Consider the following 26285-nt stretch of genomic DNA (forward strand, 5'->3'; position numbering starts at 1 on the left):
TTTGAATGAATTCGATGTAATATTCACATGGAAGACAACATATACAATATTAAACGTTTTTCCTAGAACAATACTGCCTCCTCTAGATCAAGGCCAACCATTGGCTACCTTACCAAACACAAACCGGCTTGTTCGAGTGAGTGGAGAAAACAAACAAACGAACGAACGAAAACACCTAGGGAACCAATCCAATGTGAGATTGCTGTTTCCTACAGAAGCTTCCAGAAAACACTGATTTACTCAACATATAAAAATACTATACCAAACTGAAATACAAATATATATATATATTAGAATCTGTTAGGCATTTTTGTATAAAGAGAGGACAAAAGGAGTTAGGTTACATCAGAAAAAAAACATAAGCAAAAATAATACAAAATAAACCAAAAACAAAACATAAAAACAAATATTCTGCACCCTTTTTTTGTTTTAGAAAAAAAAAAAAAGCTCTACATATTCATCTGTAAAATCTTCCACACATGCAATAGTTTGCACAAGTAATACTGCAGGCAAAGATCCAGTTACACTCAGATTGAGGAGAGGGCTTGGCTTAATGAAATAATGCACTTGCTATGCGACTCGTTCAGTGAAGCACTCATCTCTGTCATGGGCAGTGGCACAGCCGGCCAGAGCCAGCCTGGGAAAATGCAGACAGGAATGCACAGAGTTTGCTGAGACTGTCTTTTTGTTGTGAAGCCCCTAAAGGGCAGTTTGATACAAGAACTCATCAGCTCTGTATGTGTGTATGTATGTTTGCATGTAAATCCTTGGAGAGAACTCTATGATTTTAACCTACACTCCTTGTCTCTTAGATCCACCTTGCTCTGTGTTAAATACTTGTTGATTTTCTGCTCGTGCTTCAGTACTCCTGCTGGTCATGCTTTGAATGTAGCCCCTACACTGTAGGGCAGCCATGTTTCTGACTCTGGGCTAAAGGAGTAAGATGAATAGACTGTGTATGTGTGACAGTAGGACAGTCTTTCTGAATGAAACACATCAATACTTGCATTTCCCTTGATTCTTTAAAAATGTTGTAGACGCAATGGCTTTTTTTGTTTTTTTCTGTTTTTTTTTTGTGTGTGTTTTTGTGTAGTTTTCTTGTTTCAAACTCCCCAGGAAGGGAGGTAATGTCCCTATTTTACAAACATTGCTGTCCATTTTTATATATATATATATATATATATATATATATATATATATATATATATATATATAGTGCCTTGCAAAAGTATTCAGACCCCTGACCCATTCTCTCATATTACTGAATTACAAATGTTTTTTTTTTTTTTCTTAAAAATATTTCCCAACATAAAACCAATGTCACCTTACAATAATTGATTTTGAGTTTCAGTGTTTTAAAATAAAATATCAAACAGAACGAAATTTCAATGTACCAGTTGTAATTCAGTAATATGAGAGAATTGGTCAGGGGTCTGAATACTTTTGCAAGGCACTGTATGTATATGTATATATATATATATATATATATATATATATATATATATATATATATATATATATATATATATATAATGTATATGTGTGTGGCTCCTCAGGCTACACTACATGCACCCCGTGCAGCCGCACTTGATGGTCTTCTCCACTTCCTCTGTGAAGGAGGTCCCGTCGCTGCACTCAAAGGTGTATTTCCTGCGCTTCATGCGCTGGCTGCTGCAGCAGGCACCCGTCTCACACGCCCCGCTGCACTCTACCCACGCCACCATGCGTGTGGTCTGGCAGATGGCATAGCCGCGCTGCACCTGGTAGTAATCCCTCACTGCCTCCCCTCGGCATTCCGACTCTACATGGAGAAAACAAGCACAGAAATCACACCTTTCCTGATGCAAGCTTGTAAAGAAATTGTAAAACTTTTAGTTGTCTCATCCGATTCAATTTTTCTCTCTCATAACATGAATGACCTACACTTTGTAGTTTTAGAATAAATAAAATTAGATAATGTACATTATAGAATAAAGGAAAATAAATAGATCAATAGACTCAATACCATGATGCCTGAGGGTTTAAATAGAAAGGAATAGTAGATTGTTACATCATTAACTATGTAGTCAAACCACTCAGAATGATTACAATCTTCATACTAAGCTAGCGGGACATCATTGTAAAACATCAGTGTATGTAAGTTGCTTCAAATTACTTTTTAGAAAAACAAAACATAAACATTTCTACCCCCCTTTCCAGCTGATATTTCTGTAAATGCCAAGATGATTTTTGCTGTAAAACTATTTAATTAAGAAGCAACAATTATTATTTATTAAAAATCAATAATTTTTTCATACTTTCAAATTGAGGCGTGCCCTCACCTGTGTCACAGAGGTCCCCACTGTAGCCGCTGTCACAGTGACAGTAGGCCTCCCCTGCGTCTGAGATCTGGCAGTCCCCGTGTTTACATTGCAGTTTATTGCAGGGGTTAAAGAGCTCCACCTGTTGGTTACACAGGGCACCGCGGTATCCCTCCTTGCACTCACAGCGATAGGACAGCATGTCGAGTGGCACGCAGGTGCCATGGACACACCTGTACACAAAGACACAAACCTTGAGGGATAGTAAGAACCTACAAGTATATACTATTACTATCTACTGTTCTGATACTGTTGAAACAATTCCTACAAATCATTTCACATGTTTTCTTCTGGAATTAAAATACCCTTTAAAAATCAACGTGCAGTAAATTGGTACAAAAAAATCAATCAATGTGCAGTAAATTGGTACAATTATTTAGACGCACTGCCACTGAAGTTTCACCACAGCTTTGTTTGAATTCTCTAGTGATGTAAGATAACAGTCACAGTGTAACTGCAGTGGGGTTGTTTTGCAGTATAATTGGCTGTTGCTTGTAGCAATGCACTGCACTTTCCCTGCAGTGTAACTCTTCCCCTCGGACTCCCTCTCTACCCCTCACTATGGTTCTCACTTGTTGCCCTGGCAGGGGTTGCTGGCAGGCTGGTCACAGTGCACTCCGCTCCAGCCTGGCTGGCAGTGGCACACGGGTCCCGTGGCACCGTCGGGCTGGCAGATGCCGTGAAGGCAGTAGATCTTGCGGCAGGGCTCACAGCCTGGCACCACGCCCGGCTTCATCTGGGTCTTGGTGAAGTCCTGCAGCTCGTTGTTGATGTACAGGTTCTGGATGCAGCCGTGGAAGCTGGAGCCGTTCTGGATCTGCCAGAGCCGGAAGGCAGCAGCGTTCACATCGACCGGCATTCCTGATGGGGAGAGAGAGGCGGTGAGCAGGGAGCAGACACCAGGAGTGGGAACATTAACATAAGCAGGGGGATTATATGAGTAATGGACCTTGAGGGGACAGTATACAAAACGTGCAAAAAAATAAAAAACACATGCCGCAGAAAAATACAATTTAACCACTGATAGTCAATGCCTGTGAAGTTCCATACCACACAAAAAAATGGATCAAACCCACTATACACTTCGAATGTTATCTTCAAAATGTTTTGGTAATAACTGAAATATACCAGATGTGTGTACACCAGTGTAACATGACCATGCATAAAAAATATTTAATTAGAAATAAATCTGTACAAACTTAAGAGACTGTATCTGTTAGGATGGGCCTAGTAGAATTTGTATACAAAATATTCCACTGAGAGGGGATGTAAATTGACCTAAATTTAAAACCTTTCTGAATTGAAATGCGTTTTTTTTCTCTCTCACTCTCTGGATCGCTGTGCAATTAAAAAATATTGAATCTACAGAAATTCATACATTATGTGTATTGATGTGCCTTCTCTGTCAACACCATGGGCAGCTGTCTGGACACCCACAGCAAAAAGGAAAACCATCATCAGATCGAACTAGGCCCTTTAAAAAGGTTCTGAGAAGGGTTTGTAAAAAATACTGTTTAAAGAACACAGTTTCAAAGATATATGTCACTACTAGCAAATACAGTGTCTTTGAAATCATGCAAGTGGTGGGGAAGTGTGAATAGAGCGGCTGGGTGTGAATGACAGAAGTGACAGAAGTGTAATAAAGAGTGCCTGTGGTAGAAGGAGGTATCTGCAGAGGCCCCCTACCCCCCACGTATAGCGGTGCCTCTCCATTCAGGGGGTGTAGCTTTCCGAAACTGTCCATGGTCATCGGGGCGCCTCCGTCAATCGAAAGGTTCACCATCTGGTCAAAGGTCACCAGCTCCACTGTGTGGAACTGTCCATCGTTAATGGTTTCAGTGCTGCAGAGAAGCAGTTTGAATGAATAATAGAGGCCTGTGATAATTGAGGCGATGCAGAATGCGCGCAGTACACCTAACAGACCTGTAGATGGCGTGGCTGGGCTGGCTGCCCGGGTCATAACTGACCCTGACGTGACCCTGGTAGAGCTCCACAGCGATGTGGTCATTGTCCCCATTATAGAGCAGGATCCCATTGTCCTCTGCTGTGGAGACCTGGAGACCAGAGAGTCAGGGGTTAGAGATACAGAATGAAATCAATATCTAAATAACCCAAACATTAAGATTTATGTCTTTCTGTAAGTGAAAGCCAAGTTTTCTCAAGAAGACAATAGTAAGGTTATTGCTGTTGGGGTTTCCTAATGTTTTTTTTTTTTCATGCTTCAGTCAATGCTTTGACACAAAATGTCTGCAGCTTTAGGTCAGTGCTGTCAGTATATATGTGAAAATGGAAATATCTTGAAAGGTTTATATTCATATTTAGGTCAATTGATATTGCTATATGCTCAGTCACTGAGTTATACCCATTATGTATAGTCATATATGTTGAATAAAAGGCGTAAATGCCCAGGTTCTTGACTGAAGGGATGAAGATGGTTACCTGCAGAGTGATGTTAGCGTGGGGCCAGTTCTTCAGGTCACTCAGCTGCAGATAAGAGTCTCGGTCCACGAAGTTAACGCTCACCAGCTTCTCACAGCGTGGCCCCCCGAAGCCTGGCAGACACTGGCACAGCGCACGCCCTCCCCGCTCTACACAGGGGGCGCTGTTCTGACATTCAACCAGTTCACAGGGAGAGGAGGGAATGAGGGAGCGTGAGGGAAACTCACAGAGCTGGCCGCTGCATAGAGACAGAGAGAGAGAGAGCGAGGGAGACAAAAACAATGAGGAACTGTGAAGCAGGGAAGAGATCAAGGAAAAAGTCTGCATATGCTACACTGGGTCCCCTGTATCTATGTACTGAATGATAATCGCCATCCATACATGTAAATCTAAAAGGGCTGATCTCATGTCTTGATAATGTTGTTTAATGTGGTAGCTTTAGTTTTCACTTTCCGTAATGCCCCCAGTGTGCAACGCTGGTGCTTACCTGTAGCCCTCAGCACAGAGACAGGTGTAGCCATTGAGCTCATCGATACATCTAGCCATGTTCTGACAGCGATGATGCACGCAGTCATCATAGCTCACACTGCAGTCGTCACCCACGAAGCCAGGCGCACACTCACACCTGACAGAAAAACAGGCAGAGTTAGAGGTGGGACAATGAGAGACAGAAAAGATTTCCAGGTGTGGGAATGTTTTTACTCACTTGGGTCCCGAGGCAGTGACCACGCACTTAGAGCCTTGCTGACACGGGTTCCTTCCAGGAGAGCAGACATCTTCCAACTCCTCACACAGGTCACCTGGGAAAGCAGAGGAGACCCCGAGAATCAGGGTCAGCAGGTCACTCTGTGGTGAGTTGAATCAATGTACAAAACCCTAATATTATGACTTGGGTCAACTTTATAATATAGAATCTATTTTAAAGTACTTTGGATATATAATACTTTTTTGTGATTGAAGTCGAATCCTATGCACAGCTGTGTAAACGAGTGAGTGCCATGGCACCAGTGCAGTAAGGTCTGTAACTGGCATACCAGTGTGATAAGGGGGGCACAGGCAAGTGTAGTTGTTGACTCCGTCCACACAGGTGGCTCCGGTTTCACAGTCGTTGTCCTCACAGTCGTCGAGATTCACCTCACAGGCTGGACCCTTGAACCCCTGCGGACAGGTGCAGCTGCGGGGGAGAGAGAGACTCGATATATCAGTTAAACACCAAAGAAACTCCTCAGTCAAGCACGTACAGCGACACTGAAAAAGACGCCTATGAAAACGCTGGTCTACCAGACTAAACAGCGATCGCTCAGGGTTGAGCAACTCCACTAGCTCCTACTCCTACTGCCATAAGATTATTTATTACAATTGCTGTATAGTCATCTGTTTGTATGTCAACTTTTCTGATCCAGTTTAATTCATTCGTGTTCATCTATTCTGTTTAACAGAAAGCCATCCCTCCCTCATTTCTCCTATTGTTTTCATCCCCACACCCCCTCTCTTACGTGTATCCTCCGCTCTCCCCCGGGCTGGGCTGACAGGTTCCCTCATTAGCGCAGGGGTTGCTGATGCAGGCGTTTAGGGCTGTCTCACAGTCCTTCCCCTGCAGACACAAAACAGAGCGGATGTAGTGCATGTGTGAGTTTGCATTGTGTCTGCGAGACTGAGGGTGTTGAAGCAGCCTACCTTGAATCCTGGTGAGCAGGTACACTTGTAAACCTCCACGGGGTCGCTCTGGCAGGTGCCCTGGTTGTGGCACGGGTTCGAGGTACAGGGACTGCACTTGGCCAGGACAGCAGGGTCTATCGGACCTGCAGACAGCCCAAAAATTCAAACTCAGGGTTCATAACACAGGAACATAGATATTTTAATATCTCACAGATGCACTTTATATCATTCACCACCAGAGGGCAACATTGTCCCAGGAAAGGGCTCCAGTCTGGGTCAGTGAATGTCTTCCTTGCTCTCCTACTATTTCAAAAGAACCCTGTTTAACTACCTCACAGGCACACAGAGGGAGGAAGCTCCATGGATTTTACAAAACAGATTTACAGCTGAAATACAAAGTGAACAAGCTATTTCATAATACTGCATCATTATAATGAAGAGAACATTGCTTCTACTGTTTATCGTGTATAAAAAAACTCATTTTAATACTTTTTGCTCTACATTTTAGATAAACTTAGAGCAATGTGCTCTTTTTCACACACCCTCAAAACAGAACCATGCACTCCTGTCAAAGTAAGACCCTTAATATGTTACCAACCTCATAGATGTCTTACCACGCAATCTCTATATATTAATACTCCATATTTTTCATCAGATAACCGTCCTGCTCCCAATATGTATTTATATGTTTTTTTTTTCATAGTTACCAATCAAAGTGGGATCTTTTAGGATCCCCCCTGAACTCTCCCTCGGGACTCTTACCCTGGCACTCAAACTTCTTGGCTGGCGTGGTGAGAAGCAGTTTGCCCTCCATGCCAGCCGGCCCTGTGCAACGTGCGATCCCTGGCTCTTTGTAGCCAGTCTTCACCCAGTCAGACAGCCAGCGCAGGCGACAATCGCAGTACAGGGGGTTTGCTCCGATTGCCCTGCCACAGGGAGGCAACACAGAGAGATCAGCAAGAGCCACATTCACATCAAGGTGTGCTTCATAGGGAAAGCACCACACAGGAAATCAGTAGTGAGGGGTTTCAAATGCAGAGAAATGAGCACAGGCGCCCCCACGACGCAACTACAGTGATAAATGAAACTGCGGTAAATGTTTGCATTCTCTATTATTTATGTGGTCGGACACTGGAGTCGGACATGTTCTGTCAGGGGTCTGAACCCATTATTATCCCCAATCCACAGGCATCTGTGTTATCTGGCAGACCATCTGTCTCCTATTAGGCATCTGCTTAACATTTTAGCTTTCTTAAACAAATGCAGACCATAATGTTCAGGATACTGGGCTCAAGACAACCAGCGTGTGGAGCTATAACCCTACAGGTGAAAACCACTGTAGTGTTTTAATCAAAGAAAGTGGGCTAAGGTAATTGAATTTGCATATGCACATGTATATGACAAATGCATATGTGAACTAGTGCCAATAGCAAAATAGAAGTAGCTTATTATACAGCACTGTATAGTGTTTATACAAAGTACTGTTTTGAACTAACGGTTATTGCATTTTGGACCCTACTGGATCAATACAAAATAATGTTCTCTGCCACATCATGGCAAATGAAACAGAATGTAGAAGATGGAAATTATTTTAAACGCTTATTACTTGTATACCCAGATACATGGCAGAATGTACTTCTCTCCTCGTCCGCCCCTCACCCCCTTCTCAGATTACAACTCCCAACATCCAAATATCATCCTCCCAAATCAATCCAATTCCATTACTTAGAAAACACGATCATCTTTCAAAGAAATCCCATAAGTGACAGCTGAAAACATGAAATCAATTGCTGACACAAACATGCAAACCTGTTCACCTCTGTGACATCACCATACACAGCAGAGTGACACAAAGGATCTCTTGAAATCATTAACCACTAACATCATCTGTAACCCTTCATGACATTTAATACAACAAACTCTACAATGACCTTCACTGTGTGTTTTTAAATACACACACCCTTAAAAAGATATGTTAATCATACAGAACTGTTGGGTAAGAATACAACAAATGTATAATAAACATTCAACATATTATTTAATATTCCAAATGGCTTGAATCTGCTGTTACAAATGCTGCTCCAAATAGAGAAAACACCTGCGAGTTAACATTTAAGTACCATTGTTCTAGTCATTAGTTCGGAAACTGGATTGGATGCCGTTAACAATTTCTGACAAAATGACCCCTTTATCTTGATCGCTGGCACAGGAATAGTGAAAAACCTCTTTCATGAGCTTCTGACAAGGAAGCAGCCGCAGCTGATAATGAAAAATGAAATGCAAGGGCTGCTGTGCAGAGCAGTGGGAGTGTAGGGGAGCCCTAGGTGGCAAGGCTTGGGGAGCAATCCCATAGAACTCCAGGAGGAGCTGTACTTACAGGTGAGAGAGAGATGCTACATCACTGAATATCCCCTCCAGCAGCTCAGACACCTCGTTGCCATGGAGAGACCTGATTTACAGATCGAAACAGGAAAGAAGAAAAATTACAGTTGAATAAAACTCGCTTTTGCCATGCGTTCACTGTGCTTTACTGCCTGTGCTATTACCGTCTGTGTTTATTCTTCCTCCTAACTTTGACTTGCAGACTATGACATTGTCATCTTATGAAACATCTCACTTCAAGACTATACATTATAAAATAATAATATTAATAATAAAATACAGCCAGGGGAGGGTGGTAGAATGTCTTTAATCTTCAGGCCATCCACTCAGCATTAAAACTGGACCAGCTGTTGTTGCGATCACAGCCCACATATCAATAACAACTGCTGCAGAACTAAATTTGATAGGGACTCAGAACTGGGGCTGTTAGTGTAGTTAGCCTGCAGGATTTTCACAGCAGTTAAGAGAATGTAATTTAAACAGCAGTTGTTTAGTATTTGAGCACCCTCAGCGCTCAGACTATGTGGTGGGAATCGTTTCTCAATCTGTCGCGCCCAGCTGTAAAAGCAGGACCTCTCTTCTCTACCACTACTACTGGAAATACAATAAGGAACATCAGTATTAGAAGTGAATTCTGAAATTAATGGTTTCTCAGTTTAAAAAGCCAAGGGAAACCCAGTGTCTGTTTGGCTTGCCCAACACCTGTGCCAAATGCCTTAGTCCACGTTTTTTGTTATTTATTTTAGTTTTAAACTAGTGGCAAAGAGCGGCCCTGGAATTTTGTCAGGCTGGTATTGAGTTACTAATCTGGAGCAAAGAACCCATCGCCTCTCTCCCGGCTCGCCTCTCTCGCTAATAAGAGAGCGGGATCCAATTAGGAAAGCCTGCTTCAGGTTCCTCTATCCACGCTGCCTGTCCTTTCCTTCCTGATCTCTCAGCAGGACGATTAGGTGACGAGGCCCGGGGGCTTAATGGCTGTAAAACAATATGGACGTCTTAATCTGTCAGGTCGTTACCACTTGCTTTAAAGGGCCAGCTCACCCCGGTGCAGACAGACAGTCCAGGCTGTTGTCCAGAGAGGCACCCTGGTCAGTGGGGAGTTTCAAGACAGAGACGGGGAGTCTCAGACATGTAAACAATATCTGCGGAGACGGTTTCACTTTTCTTAACCCTTGCAGAGCGACAGTTCACTTTGCTGTCACACTAGCACTGCCCATAGTCCCAACGTGACACTTGTGACATTTATAGAATGCAATTTGAACAACTCTTTTTTTAAAAGGCGGATAATTACACAATAATTCAAGTTATAAAACAGTTGAGAAGGGACTTTTGTTTCTGTTTATGTAAATCTGTAAATGTGACAATTTATTAAAATTACAAACCACTAAACTAACCTTAGCACTCTGTTCCCAGCAACGTTCGTTAATTTCTTCTCAAGTGATATGCAGCAGAGAGCATTAGTAAACTGCACAGCTTCTTTATTCCATGCCATCCAAAACTAATGTCATGACAATATTTGAAATCCATGGAATGTCTGAATCCATCTGTCATACGATTTCTCTTGTAATGCCACTTGGAGGCAGATGGCATTTTCTTGCAGTGTGTTTCGGTGAGGACAATGATTTCCGGGCTCATTCATTCATTTAAAATAATGTTTCCAATTGTTGCCTAAGAAAAATGATTTCACATCGTGCATGTACTTGGAAGCAAGTGCATATAAAAACATGCCAATTTCATGTCAGTCTGGACTGTTCTAATGTGCTGGGAAACAGTATGCATGGAATGATGATGTCTCATTTTCTATTCCAAAGACTCCAGTGGCAGGCGTTTTGTCATGTGATTTGTCACGCTTTCCCTTATGTTTGGTTGTATTTCTCAGGCTCACAGACCTGTCAACGGCCTCTACAGTATATAGTCAAACACGGCTAGCATATTTTACTGTATTTAATCCTGCATTTAACCCAATATGTAGTACTTTGTATTTCATTTGCACTCGTATCTATCCCTGATGTATCTATCAACACTTATCTGCTCTTGAACTGCCCTGATATCTGTGTTTTGTATTTGCTCTTATTAGGACTGAAGTCACTGTATTTTGTATCTTGCTCTTAATTGTACTGTAATTCTTGATATGTATTTTTTGTATACAACTGTAAGTCGCCCTGGGAATGACATGGTAAAACATGCTCAAGCTTATTAGAATGGTAGTATTCCTTTCAGAAACGGTCCCTTTGCCCTTGCCCTCATTACTAAGCAGAGCTCTATGTATCTGTAAATAAAGAAAGTCTTACAGCAGACGGAGGGAGCGCAGGCCCCTGAATGCCAGGACTGGGATGCAGCGCAGGGAGTTGTAGCTCAGGATCCTGCAGAGACAATGCTGTTACAACCAACACCGTCAATAACAACATCTTTCTATTTCTTTAGCAATAGTGTGTGATTTATTTCAAGATTTCAATGTTCTTACTCGACTGCGATTAGAAAGGGGAACACGTTCCATTATGTTACTTGTCCCTTGCCATTGTTTCTGTGTAAAATAACATTACTGTTCTAAGCATTTCCTTGCAATTGTTCTATTCCCCTTTGAATATTTAGGTGGAAGATTTGCATGTTTTTTTTTATCACCTTCAGTAGCTTGAATGTTATAAAGACCGATTCCTACTTACAGCGTTGTGAGCTGGCTCATGTTGGTGAAGGATGAGTTCGTCAGTGAGCTGATTTTGTTGTTACTGAGATCCCTGGAAACATACAAACACAAGAAAATACAATTAGGCAATTACTGGACAGAATAAAAGAGGATACTTTCGCAAACAGTGGAGCACAAATAAATGGTTACTGAGGGATGTATACTGAAACAAAGTATATTTAGAACAGAGGGATATGGGCAGAAAGCAGGAACATGTAGATAAGCAAAACAAATAGATGCAAGCCTGTTGGACATTCTAAATGATGTTATTCTTATTTAATTGTGTGAATGTCAGTGAGACTTACACAAGCTGAAGGTATTTAAAGGAAGAAAGCTCTTTTGGCACAATACTGAACTGGTTTCCATCCAAATACCTGCGGAAAGATGAAAACAATAATTAGAGTGGCTCAACTCACATACTGAAGGATAAGGAATGATGCACACATTGTTTCTACTGGAGGCCGGGAGCTACTCATATTGATGTTAACAGCTGTGTGGTTACCTCAAGTAAAACAGTGTTTTATTTAAACACTGCCTTCCTGTCCTTTAAGCTGTAGGTCACACTACCTCACTGTGTATGCCACGGTGTCCAGTTAAACAAAGTTTCCTCCAACTTTAAACCCTCTATTCGCCTCTCACATTAAAGGCATCAAGCAGCTGGGGTACGAGACTCCAGGGTTTATGAACTAGACTTCAAACAGTCAGCCCGCTTTCTGACTGGGTTGTGAAGGTCTCCAGGTCACCTTCGATGTATATTTGAGCAGAGTTCCAGTCACCCTGACAACCAGGAGTGAAATAGCTGTGACCCACAACCTCATGACTCGATCTCAATGGTGATAGCTGCTTCCACTTTGACCTTTTTACCCTCCTGAGATAGGTCTCACTATACTCTGCTGTCCCCTACCCTCAGCGCTAAAGCCTGGGGTCTGTGGGGATGATCTGCACAGTTAATGACAGTGTTTCTGCACCAGGGAATCCAGCTTTAAAGATGAGAGGGCACACCTGGAATGCAGGCTGAGATCATCTCCACCCGTCATTAGCACCTGCTCCCCATAATGACAGCCTAGCACGCTGTCACTCTGAAACAATAGGTGCATTGACAGAGGTGTTTAACTGTGAGGGGGCCTCTCACCAGGTGCCCAGCTGTGAAGTATCGGGAGATAAACCACAGGGGTGAGACAATAATATAAACTTGACAGGGGTTTGAAGAAACTCTAAGGAATGAATGCCTTGGAGGTGACCCATTGTTACAATGAACTTTTGCTTATTTATTTATGATGGGTAGCAGTGTTAGCCGCCAAAGAGCCCTGTTCCCAAGCACGAGAGGTGGAGAAGTCATTTTTATTGGTGTTATTTTGGTACACATATTACATTTCCATAAATGTTATCTTTTTGAGCTTTTTGAACTGGGCCCTTGATCTTCCAGAGTTACTTGCATAATAGTCTATATTACAGTAAATGCCCATAGGCAATATTTTTAGAAACCCAATAGACCAATTACATGTATGAAAGTTTATTTATGTACTTCTGAATCGGAGGAAGAGAATGTAGCTAACTATGATCAATCATATAAAAAGGGAAAAACTCAGTGCCCTTGTTCAGTATCAATTTACTTTGGCTGCTTTTTTGTGGTTCACGCTGAATCAGCCCACACTTAAACCATCAACCAGTCACAAAACCCTTCCCTTTCCCTCCCTTGAGCCAGCCACATGGCCCCCCCGCCCCCCTGGCCACACTCACAGCTCGGTCACATTCCTGGGGATGCCCCTGGGCAGGGCTCTGAGGTGCTTGTTGCTGCAGCGCACCACCGTCTCCAGGCAGGTACACTCGCTGGGGCACTGGGGTCGTGGCACACAGCTCGCCTCCTCCTGGCCTGTGGAAAGAGGTGAGTTACTTAAACAAAAACACATTCAAACGCAACAGTACATTTGCCTATAAAAATATATTAAACTTAGGAAAAAAATAAAGATATGGAAAAGAACAGTGTCTAATTTCTAATTTTCATTTCATTTTTCATTTACCCTTTATTTTACCAGATAAGAAGATTGAGAACAAATTCTCATTTACAATGGCAATCTGGTCAAGAGGCAAACATCACAGCAGCACAAAGCAAACAAATACAACATAGAAAAAATAAATACATAAATAACACATTAACAAGTACATACACCTGAGTCAGACAACAGTGAATTCAGATTCCGATTAGAAACAAAACTCTGTAGGTTTCATTTGATTTGAAATTCGTTCCAATCATAAGCAGCCGCAAACTGAAATGAATTACACCCAAAAACACTCTGGGAATTACCAGTCTAATAAATGAATCTCATCTTACATTGTAAACTGAAGCAGAGAACTGTAAAAGGTTGCACAGATATAGTGGGGTTTCCCAATCAGGGTTCTATAAACTAACCTATCCAGTCGCCTAGTGTGCAATGAAGACCATTCAATCACAATATAAAGATCGCAGTGAAGCGTAACATAAGAAGCACCATGTAATAAATCTTATAGCAGAATGGTATAAAGCTTCCCCAAAGTCGCTTTTGATACCAAATCGTAACTAGGATACACCCCTATATCCTGGTGAAAATGATGACTTCTTTGTGAAAAATTTAAAGAAAATGCCAACACGTCATTAGAAGCCAGGTAGGTCTCCCTGAGGTGAGATTGTGTTTAGTGTATGTGGTCAAGCTCTTCCAGCGGATACGCTGGTATGACCCTCACCCTCCTCGCAGCGAAAATCCAGGAAGGCCACGTCCTGCAGGGGGATCTCCTTGAGGAAGGCAGGGCGCTGGCAGCGCGGGTTGCCAGTCACAATCTTCCTGGTCCTCAGCCAGTCCCCAAGCCAGGCCAGCCGGCAGTCACAGTTGAAGGGGTTAGCCAGCAGGTTCCTGGGAGAGGACAGACAGTGGGGAGAGCAGTGAGAGAGCTGGACCAGTGCAAGGAGAAAGTGGGTGTTAGACCCTGATAATTAAATTAAAAGGCATACCCGCATTTGCATATATACTGATATCAATGTATCATTCTGTTTCAAACAGTAGCTGAGTGAGTGAGTATACTGAAGAGAAAAATACTGATAATCAATCTAAAAAAAAACATAGCGGATGGATGAGGACATTCATGAATTAAAAACTAGAACGATGAGCAGTTCAATTCTGATGGAATAAAACAACAGGAGCCCTGGCCACTTACAGTGTGGAGAGAGACTGCAGGGTGTCGAAAGCCCCAGGGGTAATGGTGGTGAGCTGGTTGTCGTAGAGCGAGAGGAGACGCACGTTGCGCAGCCCAGTGAAGCTGCTGTTGTGGACGCAGCTGAGGCGGTTGTTCCTCAGCATCCTGCAGGGGAGACAGAGAGTTTCAGTACGGGACAGCAGCACACAGCGGCGAGTCGGCAGACAGCCCTAGCGGACGCGGTACTCACAGTGTGCGCAGCCCCTCCAGCCCACGGAACATGCCGCTCCGCACCGAGTCCATCTGGTTGGCAGTCAGGTGCAGCTCGTTAACAGCGATGGCGCCCTCAAATGCTCCGTCCTCGATCTCTGTGATCTTGTTGTTACTCAGGTTACTGCCGACACAGGTAACCGAGAGGTTAGGGGCACAGATCACTGTAATAACGATTTTATTATCATCATAATGAAAGGGATGGGAATAAGACTCCTATTGCACAGCTTTGCATTGTTTTCAGCCCTGTAATGATGATAGACACAATAGCAATAATAGTAACAGTAATGATAATAATCTGAGTAGTCAGAGTAGTAATGCTACTACTAATAATAATATCCACAGCATCATCAAAAATGAAATGACCTACCCTGGTCTTATATCTGACATGCATTATAGAACTGATTTTGAGGGTTTGAGGGAAATTATAGGCAGTTGCAGGACTGTTGTTACTCATCATAATATAGAATTTACTAGTCTTGTTTTTGTTATTTTTGTTCAAAAAAAGGCTTCTCTTCTACCAGTCATTTTATACAGATTCCAAATGTCCTTTATGCTGCCAATCCAGCAGACAGTTACTCACATTTTCTTGAGCTGTGAGAGAGTCTTGAAGATGCCTGTCGCCTCCAGAGCTGCAATCTCATTGTTGTTCAGACGTCTGAGGAGAGAACAGGTAGGCTTAGAACGAGAGAGAGAGTGTGCGCATGAAAACACTCCTCAAAAACCCAGAGAATGGTTTGAAGCAAGTGCTGCTTTTGTGGAGGCGCCCTCAGTGTACTCACAGCTCAGCAGTGGATTGTGGGATGTGCTCAGGGATCTTGGTGAGGCGGAGGTTGGAGCAGTCCACCACGTTGGCTTCACAGCGGCACTTTGGTGGACACACTGTGTCACTGTTACACTCATTGTTGAGCCGTGTGTCCTCAGTGCCTGAAACACAGGTATGCAAATACACAACCTGAAGCCAGGGACTTGGACTTAGACGAGCTAAACTTTCAAACAAAAGTATCTAATGGCTGGAAACAAGGTTTGGCTCACTTTTCTCAGCACAGCAAAATGATACCCGTTTGAGATCTGAGAGTGTTGGATGGATGGACGTTAGCCTTATATCTGAGTCAGTATTAAACTGATGGTATAGCAGATAAAGGTTAGGGCAGACCTTAGAGTGAGGGTGGAGGAGTGAACAGCATCCGTATATCAGTCACAGTGTCAGAGTAGTGCCTATGATGAGTGAGGGTGGCAGTGGATAAGCAGTCTTACATTGGAGGCAGGGTTAGAACACAATCTTTTAGAATACTGGTGAGAGCCCATGCCAAGCTGAAGGCATTGCTGAGACCCTTCTGTTGTTTTTGGTGGCACCATGTTTGCACACTGTGCCGGAGCACATGGTTGCCTGTGACAAACTGTGGCATGCTGTGCTGGGACAAACAGGCGTCCAGACACTACTCTAAGTAAGCTTAATTTAACTACCTCACTAGAAACAGTTCTACATTTATTTGAACTACAGCATAAATAAACCTCTCACTGCTTTAGTTTCCTTTGGATGTCTTCTTATCTTTTTCTCTCCTAATGTATAAATATATAGTATGGCTAACACACACAGAGAAAATACAGAGAAGCATGCTAAAAAAAATGCCTTGCATGCAGCAAAAAGTTTACAACTTTTTTTGTGTGATTTTCTGCTGCATTTTCAAGGCCAGAACAGGAAAGGCCAAGCACACATTTTGCACAGTCCTATGAACATTTAAATCAGTGCTTCTTGGAGCGGTAGGGATTAAAACCTAGCCTGGATTCTCCAGCTTCCCAGCAGAGGATTGGGTGCACACCACTGCGCCTCGCTGCTTTCAAAACGCCCTGCAATTGGCTGCTGGAAAGTCATTAAGGACGCTGATTGGCTGGCTAAGGTACTCACAGTTATTGTGGTGCAGTCCTGGTTAGTGATTGCAAGGGGAGAGAAAGCAGAGCATCAAATTGATGAGAAAAGGTTAGGAAAATCGAAAATCATTGGGACAAAACTTCCTTCCATAACTACTGGACCTCACTGCTTCCCAGTCCCTTAGTTCTAAGACTAAACTACAATGGCACCCAGACTCAGCTAAAACACCTGAGGCCAAACTGTCCCCCAGTCCTATGTTCTAACAGCACAAGCCCACACTGGCTCCCAGTTCTAAAACAGCAGGTCTAATAATTGGGATATACCGCCTTATTGGCTGAATTTACAATTGAAATGACATCTTTTTTTGCTGTTATAAGAACTCTGACTGATGGGATTTGGACAGTGGTGATGCTCAAGTCCAGTTTCAGGAGGTGGAGAAATCCAGCCCAGGTATTGGAACTGACACCTAGCTTTCCCAATAATAAATCTATACTGTACATGAAGGTATTTCTGTGCATATAAGGTTGTATTGTTTTGTTCGGTTTTATAAGCATTACTGTTACAAAGTACAGTAGTACTGGCTGCCCATACAAGTGTCCTGCTAAAAGGACACCAATGACTTTGTTCCATATGCATGAGCAATGTGTATATCTTTCAGACATTTGCCCTGACTACTGTGTGGCAAAACCTCCCAGGACACTAATGGTAGTGACCTGTGCTTGTTCCATTGAGGTTTTTATTCCGTTGACTTTTCCTCAAAAGTAGTAATTCACGAGTCACAAGGAATGCAGCGTTTTATTATTTTATTAATCCAATTCTATTGGCATCTTGACACAGCCAAAGGATTGTTAAAAGCTCCTGCCAAATTTGCTAGACAGCTGGTGGGGACTGTGTGGAGTCCTGGCTCTGACCAAACCCCCTCGACATGGGGCAAATCAAAACTGTGAGGTCAGAGAAGAGAAATAGAGCGTGCTGAAAGAGATCGAAAAAAACAGAGGGAGATACTCACCTGGGATGAAGTACTGTTCTTTAGCTGCCAAGGGGACAGAATGGAAAACTAATATTAGTACAGTATATCATTACTTGCACGGTTATTGACCATAAATGGCAGTGAAACACAACTCAAGTATTCCCAGTACCCTTGGGATGTTAACCTCACAGTTGAGACACACACAATTTGTGCTGCAATAGTTAACGGTGCTACCACGGTTGGTTATATTTTCAAAATTGATTCAAGTCAGAATGCTCCGATCTTGTGAATTAAAGTGAGTACGTTGCTTGATTTTTGTTGTTTATTTCGTTAGAAGATTTTAACACTAATAGATCACAGAAATAGGAGACACAAAGACACATGTAACTTTACCTATGCACTAAGATCAAATGATGTGCCTTTCAAAATCCCTAAACTGACATCTAATATGGGCCAGTGTGCCATTGCACATCAATGTATCAAACATCTCATCTTTGCATTCGAACATAAAAACATCCTCTTCACAATACCTTTTCAAATCTGACCAGGGTTGCAAATCATGTAAATACTGACTCTGACCAGGGTATTGTACATTGGAATTGTTCTGTTTGTTAGGCTTTCACTTTGTTTTACTGTTTTTATGATTGTTTTAAATGCTTTTGATTGATTTGCCTATATTTGCCATTGATTTTATAATGAAATTGAGATGTATATCTCTAGGGTTCTATCCTGGTTAAATAAATACATTTGGTAATTTGGTAAAAGGCGAGGGGGGAGCAGAAGAAGAAGAAAGGACTCACCAGAGCAGCGGAACTTCTTGCTCTTGATCTGGCCGATGCGCTTGTTGGCGAGGCGCCGGGGGCTGGCGCAGCGCGCTCCGCTCGTCTCGATGGGGTTGGAGCGCAGGTAGTCTGCCAGCCACTTCAGATTACAGTCACAGATAAATGGGTTCTGCGCCAGGTGTCTGAATAGTAAAACCACATTTATGGAGTGATGAATCATTCCAGCCTACATCGTCTCAATTGCTTGATCTAATGAGAAACAATCTGCGACAGCCTACAAAAAGATTTTTCATAACCAGATTAATCCCAGCAATAAAAGGATAAACCCAAAAGGACTCTAATTAATATGGAAAGATTATCACATATCAGTCATCAGATTTTCCAGTTAGATCTGTATAATCTGACATTTTACACTAAGATTAACACCGTAATGCATGTTGGGCAGCTGTGTGGAGAAGTGGTTTGTGCTCTGGACTCTTGACAGGAGGGTTGTGGGTTCAATCCCAGGTGGGGGACACTGCTGCTGTACCCTTGAGCAAGGTACTTTACCTAGATTGCTCCAGTAAAAACCCAGCTGTTGTAATCGTATGTAAAAATAATGTGTAAAAAAAAATAATGTAATTGTATGTAAAAATAATGTGATATCTTGTTACAATTGTAAGTCGCCCTGGATAAGGGTGTCTGCTAAGAAATAAATAATAATAATGTTAGAAGTATTTTATATGATGCTTTAGGCAGCAAGTGTATTTTTGTATCATTCAGAATGAATTAACCACACAATGCTGTCTTCATATGACTTCAATGGCTATTTTGGCAATGAGAAATCGGTCAGGAGGCCAATATTTTTTTTTAACCTACACCAAGGTTGCATTTTAATCATTGTAGAGGTTGACATTTGTTCCACTACTGCATATTAATTCATGCATGCCGTGTGGTATTATTCATTTCAAGCCACTTCAAACCTTACCATAAATTAATTGCTTGGGTCTAGGTAGAATTGTATCTGGAAGCTATTACTGTACCAGAGGTACTACACAACTCTGAATAATGATCTCAAAACTAAAAAAGAAATACAAGCACAAAATCAATTATATAACCTGTCACTCACATTTAATGCAAACACAGATCTCAGTAGAGAACTCAGGGCAATTACATTTTTCATGCCCCTCAATTCGTTTTTGGTGCTCATTGGTTGAAACACAGATTGCAGTAAGAGTCTGGGTTGTGAATATTTAATAATATATGCTGCCTTCCTTACCATGCATTAATAAAAGAATAAAATACTGTTTGATTTTCATGAAACTGTTATGAGCTTCTTTAACAATAATCACATTGTATGTTATTCATAAAAAAACACAGTCTTTGAAAAACATCATTTAAAATCTCAGGTATTTAGTCTTTGAGAAACAAATGATTCCCATTTCTTAGACTAAGTGTTTTCTAAAGGCTTTATGCTAGGTTTAACCATAAGACCGGAGTCTACAGAATCTCAAACTAATACCAACAAACCTCGGCCTAATGTAATGCTATACCATATTTGATATTGAATTTGCAATACAATTTGCAATAAAGTGATACAAGTGGTTAGTAAACCTCAAGAAAATTCTTTCTAACTGAAATGACTCACAGAGTCTGCACAGCGCGCAGTGCGGCGAAGGTCCCCTTGGCCAGAGTCTGGATCTTGTTGTCGTAGAGCGAGAGCAGGGATAGGTTCTGCAGGTCCTGGAAGGCATCAGCACGGACACAGTGTATCTTATTAGCGTTCAGCAGCCTGGAATGAGAGAGACAGAGGCAGACAAGGGTTTACATAAACATACACAGCAGGAAATCCTCAATTACTGTAGTGAACTGCTTGCAGTACCTTGAATGGACTAACTGATGTGTTGTTGTTATTATTATTATTATTATTATTATTATTATTATTATTATGATGATGATGTTACTTACAATAGCTGCAAGGCATACAGTCCATCAAAAACACCTTTGGGTAGGTCTGTGATTTTATTTCCATAAAGGACCCTGAAAAATAAACACTTATTAAATATTATTAAAGGCAAAATAATTAAATTCACACAAGTACAGAAAAAATAAAAGACACCCCTGCAACTATCCCATAATGATATTCAGTGGCATAATTCTGTATTAACAGGCAATGGTAAGATAAGAGCAGCAGCAATTGTCCCACTGCTAGACTCATATTTTGTGATGGACTCAGAGTGGTAACAATCAATCCACACAACACACTGTACCTGTGTGTTGCTGTACTAGGACCACTGTGCAAAATTGGTTCCAAATTGCTGGTAATGTTGAGGCATGCTAATGGCTTGGCTTGCGTTTCTTCACAGTATCACATTGATATTATAATGGTACCCACAGTGAGTTGAGAGAGCGCAGTCCTTGGAAGGCATCGGGTGCAATCTCAGAGATGTGGTTGTTACTCAGGTCTCTGTAGAGAAACAGCATGCAGACTGGTTTAATATATATGCAGATACAGCACAGCAGATATTGTGTTTATTTTTGCCAGGAATTAATTGTGTTATCTGTAGAAACTGCAGGGCTATTACTGGTGATCAGACTGTTGCGGAGGAGTATTTCTGGGACATAACGCGTTTATATACCCAGAGATTCATATATAGACTCACAACTGATTTATATCAGGAACCAGGAAATAATAGCTGGATTTACTCAAAGCCTTCTTATCTCACTGTATTTCTGGTCAAAGTTGAGGGACCACACTGTACAAAGGCAGCTGAAAAAAGAATACTGGGGTATTTATTTTTATTCTACGGTTAAAAAGAACAGAATGGATAAAGAGCAGGTTATTAAATAAGACAGAACAATGATAGTAGAGGAAGTTATACTTTTCAAATTACCCAGAGCAAAGGGACATAAGCCAGGGACAGCTTAGTTGAAATATTTAAACAAGACTCTTCCCTGACCTCAGAAACAGTTCCATGGGATTCATCAAGTCGACAGGACCTCTGTTTAAAGCTTCACTGGGAAGATGTCCACTCCTGCTTTGCTTAGGGGATTGGTCAAATATCTGGACAGGAGGGACAAAGGCCCCATAACTGAGCCACCAACGGCAATTCTTACTGAGCAATCCAAGGTGATATGGCAGCAAGTACACTGCAGCTCTCTTTATTATTATTTATTATTTATTTCTTAGCAGACGCCCTTATCTCTCCTGCTTCCCCAGTAGCTTGCTTTTGCACTGAAATGTGTACTTACATTCTGCGCAGCTTCTTGTAGGGGGAAAAGGCTCCTGGTGGGACTGACTTAATCCCATTCTGTTCCAGACGTCTGAAGACAAAAAAAAAATTGAGAAAACACAGTCAGCAGACACACTCAGCACTGCTATCTTATTATTTATGTCAGAAATTATTTCCCCCACAGCAGAGGCCAACAGAGATGCAACGTCTTGTTTCCATTGGTCTTGCTCTTTCAATCTGGTTTTAGAGCTGGGGCACACAGTGGTTGATTTGATCAACCTCTACCAGTACCCCACAGCGATAGTTGCCAATTCGTTTTTTTGTTATTTTCTCCCCAATTTAGTAATGTCCAATTATTTTGTTTAGCTCAGCTCACCGCTACCACCCCTGCGCTGACTTGGGAGGGGCGAAGATGAACACACGCTGTACTCCGAAGAGTGTGCCGTTAACCGCCTGTTTTTTTACACACTGCAGACTCACCATGCAGCCACCTCAGAGCGACAGCGTCGGAGGACAACGCAGCCCCAGGCAGCTTACAGACAAGCCTGCAGGTGCCCGGCCAGACCACAGGGGTCGCTGGTACATGGTGAGCCGAGGAATAGCCTGGACTCGAATCCAGACTATAGGACGCATCCTGCACTTTATGCAAGTACTTTTACTGGATGCGCCACTCGGAAGCCCATACTAGGCTGTTTTTGAAGTGCAGAATGTTGAAGTAAAGAACGGCAGACTGTTAATCGTGTAGCTGAATCTCATCATAACAGATGTCACAATCACAAATTGCTGATGCAGTGAAGTTTTAGTGCCAATTTACTTCACTTCTACAGCAATATAAGAGAGGTTTATCCTAGAGGCAGTGCATGCTGCCAAGCCAAGAGCGCGCAACAGAAAGCAGCATAAGCTGTGGGGAAGCCAACAGATGCTCCAGTGCTAGTCTCTCCAGCTGCCTGGAGAAAGTAGCATAAAAAAAAATAGCATGCTCCCTCCAACTTTCTGTTTGTCCATCTGTCTGTCTGCCAGCAGCGGGCGTCACAGGCCTACGTTATTAACGGCATGTGTGGCTGTGTCCCTCAAGAAAGATTCATTTATTGCAGAAACTTCGGAAATCTCGATCTAATCAACTTCAGATGTGCTGGAATGATCCTGGGATACAATAAAGGTTTATTTTTTGGTGTTCTGACAATCCCATTAGTGGCTGCTAGGGGCTCGCTGTGTATTAGGGCTCTCGTTAATGGGCTGGCTTGTGTTTTTCCAGAGCGCAGCAGTGCAGGCAGCTGCCTCCGAGATCCACACTCAATCCCCCCTAAGCCTAATTAAGGGAGGAATTTTAAAAGCTGTGAACTGACCTATAAATAAACAGCATTTTGTTGGCCCGTGTTGGGGGCAGAGCACTGCCTGAGAACTGCTGTGCTTGCTCTGCCTGCCACACAGCCTCAACACAGCGGAGAGGAAAAGCAAGTACCGCTCCCTGTGCACATCCGCAGCCCGGAACTACTTTCGCATTCAAATTCATTCCAGGGGTGCGTGGGATATAAAGAATACCCACTTTTCACTTCAAATCTGCTTGAAATAGGAAATAGGTGGTTGCTGGATTTCACATTTGATGTGCCTTTATTATCTCTCTCATGTGGCTTCTGAAGCAGGATATAATATTCACCAATAAGTGTGCTTTTTTCTTCTGCAGAATTTCAATTAAACCTTGTTTTAGTTTGTTGGGACACAGCATAATATTACCCTGCAAATCACTCCGATTTTTCAAGGGATGCTTGTTAAAAATAATTCAGAACAGAAACAAGTGAGCAGGGGAGGGCTGCCATCCATGCCTAATGATGTTAGACTGAAACGTGTTTACGTAGGCACGGCATTCTACAATTACTTTAGGGGCATAAATGAATTCAGTTTTGGCTTTAATTTGAAAGAAACACTACAAATTCTCTTTGAAAGTCACACTCCTATTGCAATATCTGAGGAGACATTATTAATTAGTGTAGTTAAATAAAGTGTGCGAGTCTACAGACAAGTTGAAAGTTTGAATTGATTTGGCAATTCTCACTTTGGTATCCTAATTGATTTACAATGAGGGTAGAAGTAAAGCTCAAGCTGGTTAATTAACTCCAGATTAACAGTGAATACATGGCTGCACTAACCTATGATCTTCTGGACTGGGATATGTATTAAATATTAGATATCAGTGGACAAGAGTCCAAGAAAGTCTCAGGACTAAATAGCAGGGTGATTTTCCAGGTCCTAATTGTGATGCATTGGTGACGCCCAAATAACACTCAAAGAACGTCTGGCTATAGCCATTCAAAATAAATGAAACATCTGCACTCCTGCTTAGTCTCATCACAGGTGCATAGGAGACCAAATAACAAAATGAAAAATATAAAACACTCCCGCACACTGCATTTTGCCAAATATCACTTTGTTATTCTTTAAAAGAAAATAGAAACTAACGTTTCGGTCGCAAGACCTTCTTCAGAGCACCATCGTGGAGAGTTTGCAGAAAAGCTGAGATTTCCAATATGATGTCACAGGGGCACAGTTATGAAATATCCATGCATTTGTGAGCCTGCAATACCAGACGGTCCTTGTCTAAACATTGACAAATGACTCCAGCAGCAGTGATCAATACCTCAAAGAGCACAGCACCATGACATGACAAGTGCCCAGGTGATACATCTGTGCATTCAAAAGCAGCAGATTGAAATCGATTTGGGTCAGGAGTAAAGCTCCGAAGTCATGGTCAGGGGGATTGATTCCCAATGCAAAGCAATTAGCAAGAGGGAGTTTCAATCAATGAAGCAACAGAAACAATCGGGTAAAGCAGACAGCCGGCGAATAATCGATGCAGCTCATTTCATTTATCAGCTGTAAGCATTGCCTTAATTAAATGGGAACACCTAATGAAATTAGCTATTCATCTACAGAAAGACACAATAGATTGTACCTCTCAATGAGAGAGTGAGAGACACACAGACCATAACACTCAGTGAGTAAAGATACTATACATGTATTACTCAACCTCACAGAACCTATATATAAGAAGGGCAAAGATATTTTATTTAACATTGTGCAATCAAAGAAACTACAAAATGATATTGCAAAAGTCTACCGGAATAGTAGTACAGTAGTCATGATAGATTTCAAAATGTCACATTTTTCCATTTTAGTCAGTTTTTTGTTAAGTATTATGGAAAACTACAAAGCGGTATGTTATTCAATATGTAACATTCAACTTTATGAAGCAAAATTAGTTCATCCTATAGGGTGATGCAAAATGTCCACAGCTCTAGATTCGAGCCTGCAAGGACTAGCTTCCTGAGCTGAAGCCAGGCATTGGCTCTTATCACTAATCCATGGAACCATTTTTGTTCAATATTAATAGCATATATTCTACTCAGTTCAACAAAAACTAAAAACTCAGAAACCTAGTTCACGCGTGTAACATACAAAATGCAGAGGTGCTGTGTTGCATTTATGGATAAAAATACCAACTTCCCAAAGCCTAAATCTAGGACATGTCATACTTTGCAAATACAGATTTCCAGTGTTCTCTCAATGAAAACTCTTCCTCCCCCCAGTCAAGGATAGCAAAAAATAATATTTTGTTGCGTGGAGCTCATCTACATGAAGAGCCACATGAAGAGAAACAGAATACTGTCCGGGTAGGTGGAATTATTATTATTATTATTATTTTTTAAGTCACAGCAAGTGCTGTGGAGCTGCGCTGTGTGCTGAAGTTAACTAATATTTACTCTAGAGTTGTTGTTCTGCATGTTATTCTATAGCTGAGCTCGTGGTAATTAAGCACCAATATCAATTTAGCAAAGGTTTAACACTTAATTTATGGATTCATTTCTTTCAGTTTTGGGGCAACTTTAAAACACCTGTCCTGTCTCGGAGATTATGGGGCCAGTTGGTAGCTTTAGATTTACCTTGGTCCACCACTGGTGCTTAATTACCATTGAGCTATGGACAAACACAGACATTCAGAAGTAAGATTTTACAAAACTTGTGAGGACACCAGGACGTGCTACCTAAAAGACGGGAAAATAGGGAAGTTTGGTAGCTTTATATATGGTTGAAGTGAAAATACTAAAATGTATCTTTATCATAAGATGGACAAATAATGCTAATAAACACTAATGCTATAAATAATGTTTTTTTTCCCCGCTGATGCGATTTAACCACAAAATCATGTTTCAATCCAAACACTTCCTACATGTGTCTCTGCTGTAGCTGAAGGGCACTGCGGCCATAATGGCCGTGAACAGACATGCATTTAAGGGGCACTGCGGCAATTGAGAAGGGCACCCACAGCATTAATTTCGAGCCCTGTATATATACATATATATATATATATATATATAGAGAGAGAGAGAGAGAGAGAGAGCAACTTAGCAGAAACTTTTTATAAATGTTGTCCTTTATCAATTTATAGTGCCTTAAACTGATTTAAAATGTGTATCAGCAATCTTTTTTTT

General features: G+C 41.8%; 1 protein-coding gene across 4 annotated transcripts in view; it reads right to left on the reverse strand.

Moving 5' to 3' along the window:
* Nucleotides 1–26285, reverse strand: part of LOC117418458 (slit homolog 1 protein-like) — a 78211-nt gene continuing 51926 nt past the window's right edge. Inside the window, exons 10-38 of one of the 4 annotated variants that reach the window (XM_058985113.1) lie at nucleotides 21818–21889; nucleotides 20961–21032; nucleotides 20534–20605; nucleotides 20214–20357; nucleotides 18605–18768; nucleotides 17844–17867; nucleotides 16871–16888; nucleotides 15744–15888; nucleotides 15545–15619; nucleotides 14942–15085; nucleotides 14713–14856; nucleotides 14245–14411; nucleotides 13264–13396; nucleotides 11829–11897; nucleotides 11504–11575; nucleotides 11132–11203; nucleotides 8836–8907; nucleotides 7221–7384; nucleotides 6477–6601; nucleotides 6296–6393; nucleotides 5834–5973; nucleotides 5506–5599; nucleotides 5287–5424; nucleotides 4800–5037; nucleotides 4284–4414; nucleotides 4011–4201; nucleotides 2933–3221; nucleotides 2322–2533; nucleotides 1–1801 (exon numbers count right to left, since the gene is read on the reverse strand). In XM_058985113.1, coding sequence (XP_058841096.1) covers nucleotides 1563–1801; nucleotides 2322–2533; nucleotides 2933–3221; nucleotides 4011–4201; nucleotides 4284–4414; nucleotides 4800–5037; nucleotides 5287–5424; nucleotides 5506–5599; nucleotides 5834–5973; nucleotides 6296–6393; nucleotides 6477–6601; nucleotides 7221–7384; nucleotides 8836–8907; nucleotides 11132–11203; nucleotides 11504–11575; nucleotides 11829–11897; nucleotides 13264–13396; nucleotides 14245–14411; nucleotides 14713–14856; nucleotides 14942–15085; nucleotides 15545–15619; nucleotides 15744–15888; nucleotides 16871–16888; nucleotides 17844–17867; nucleotides 18605–18768; nucleotides 20214–20357; nucleotides 20534–20605; nucleotides 20961–21032; nucleotides 21818–21889 — 3718 coding nt within the window. In that variant the 3' untranslated portion in view covers nucleotides 1–1562. The remainder of the gene's footprint in view (nucleotides 1802–2321; nucleotides 2534–2932; nucleotides 3222–4010; nucleotides 4202–4283; nucleotides 4415–4799; nucleotides 5038–5286; nucleotides 5425–5505; nucleotides 5600–5833; nucleotides 5974–6295; nucleotides 6394–6476; nucleotides 6602–7220; nucleotides 7385–8835; nucleotides 8908–11131; nucleotides 11204–11503; nucleotides 11576–11828; nucleotides 11898–13263; nucleotides 13397–14244; nucleotides 14412–14712; nucleotides 14857–14941; nucleotides 15086–15544; nucleotides 15620–15743; nucleotides 15889–16870; nucleotides 16889–17843; nucleotides 17868–18604; nucleotides 18769–20213; nucleotides 20358–20533; nucleotides 20606–20960; nucleotides 21033–21817; nucleotides 21890–26285) is intronic. The other 3 variants (XM_034031539.3, XM_058985114.1, XM_058985115.1) reach the window with 3 other exon arrangements.

Source organism: Acipenser ruthenus, chromosome 13, assembly GCF_902713425.1.
Source record: "Acipenser ruthenus chromosome 13, fAciRut3.2 maternal haplotype, whole genome shotgun sequence".
NCBI lineage: Eukaryota > Metazoa > Chordata > Actinopteri > Acipenseriformes > Acipenseridae > Acipenser > Acipenser ruthenus.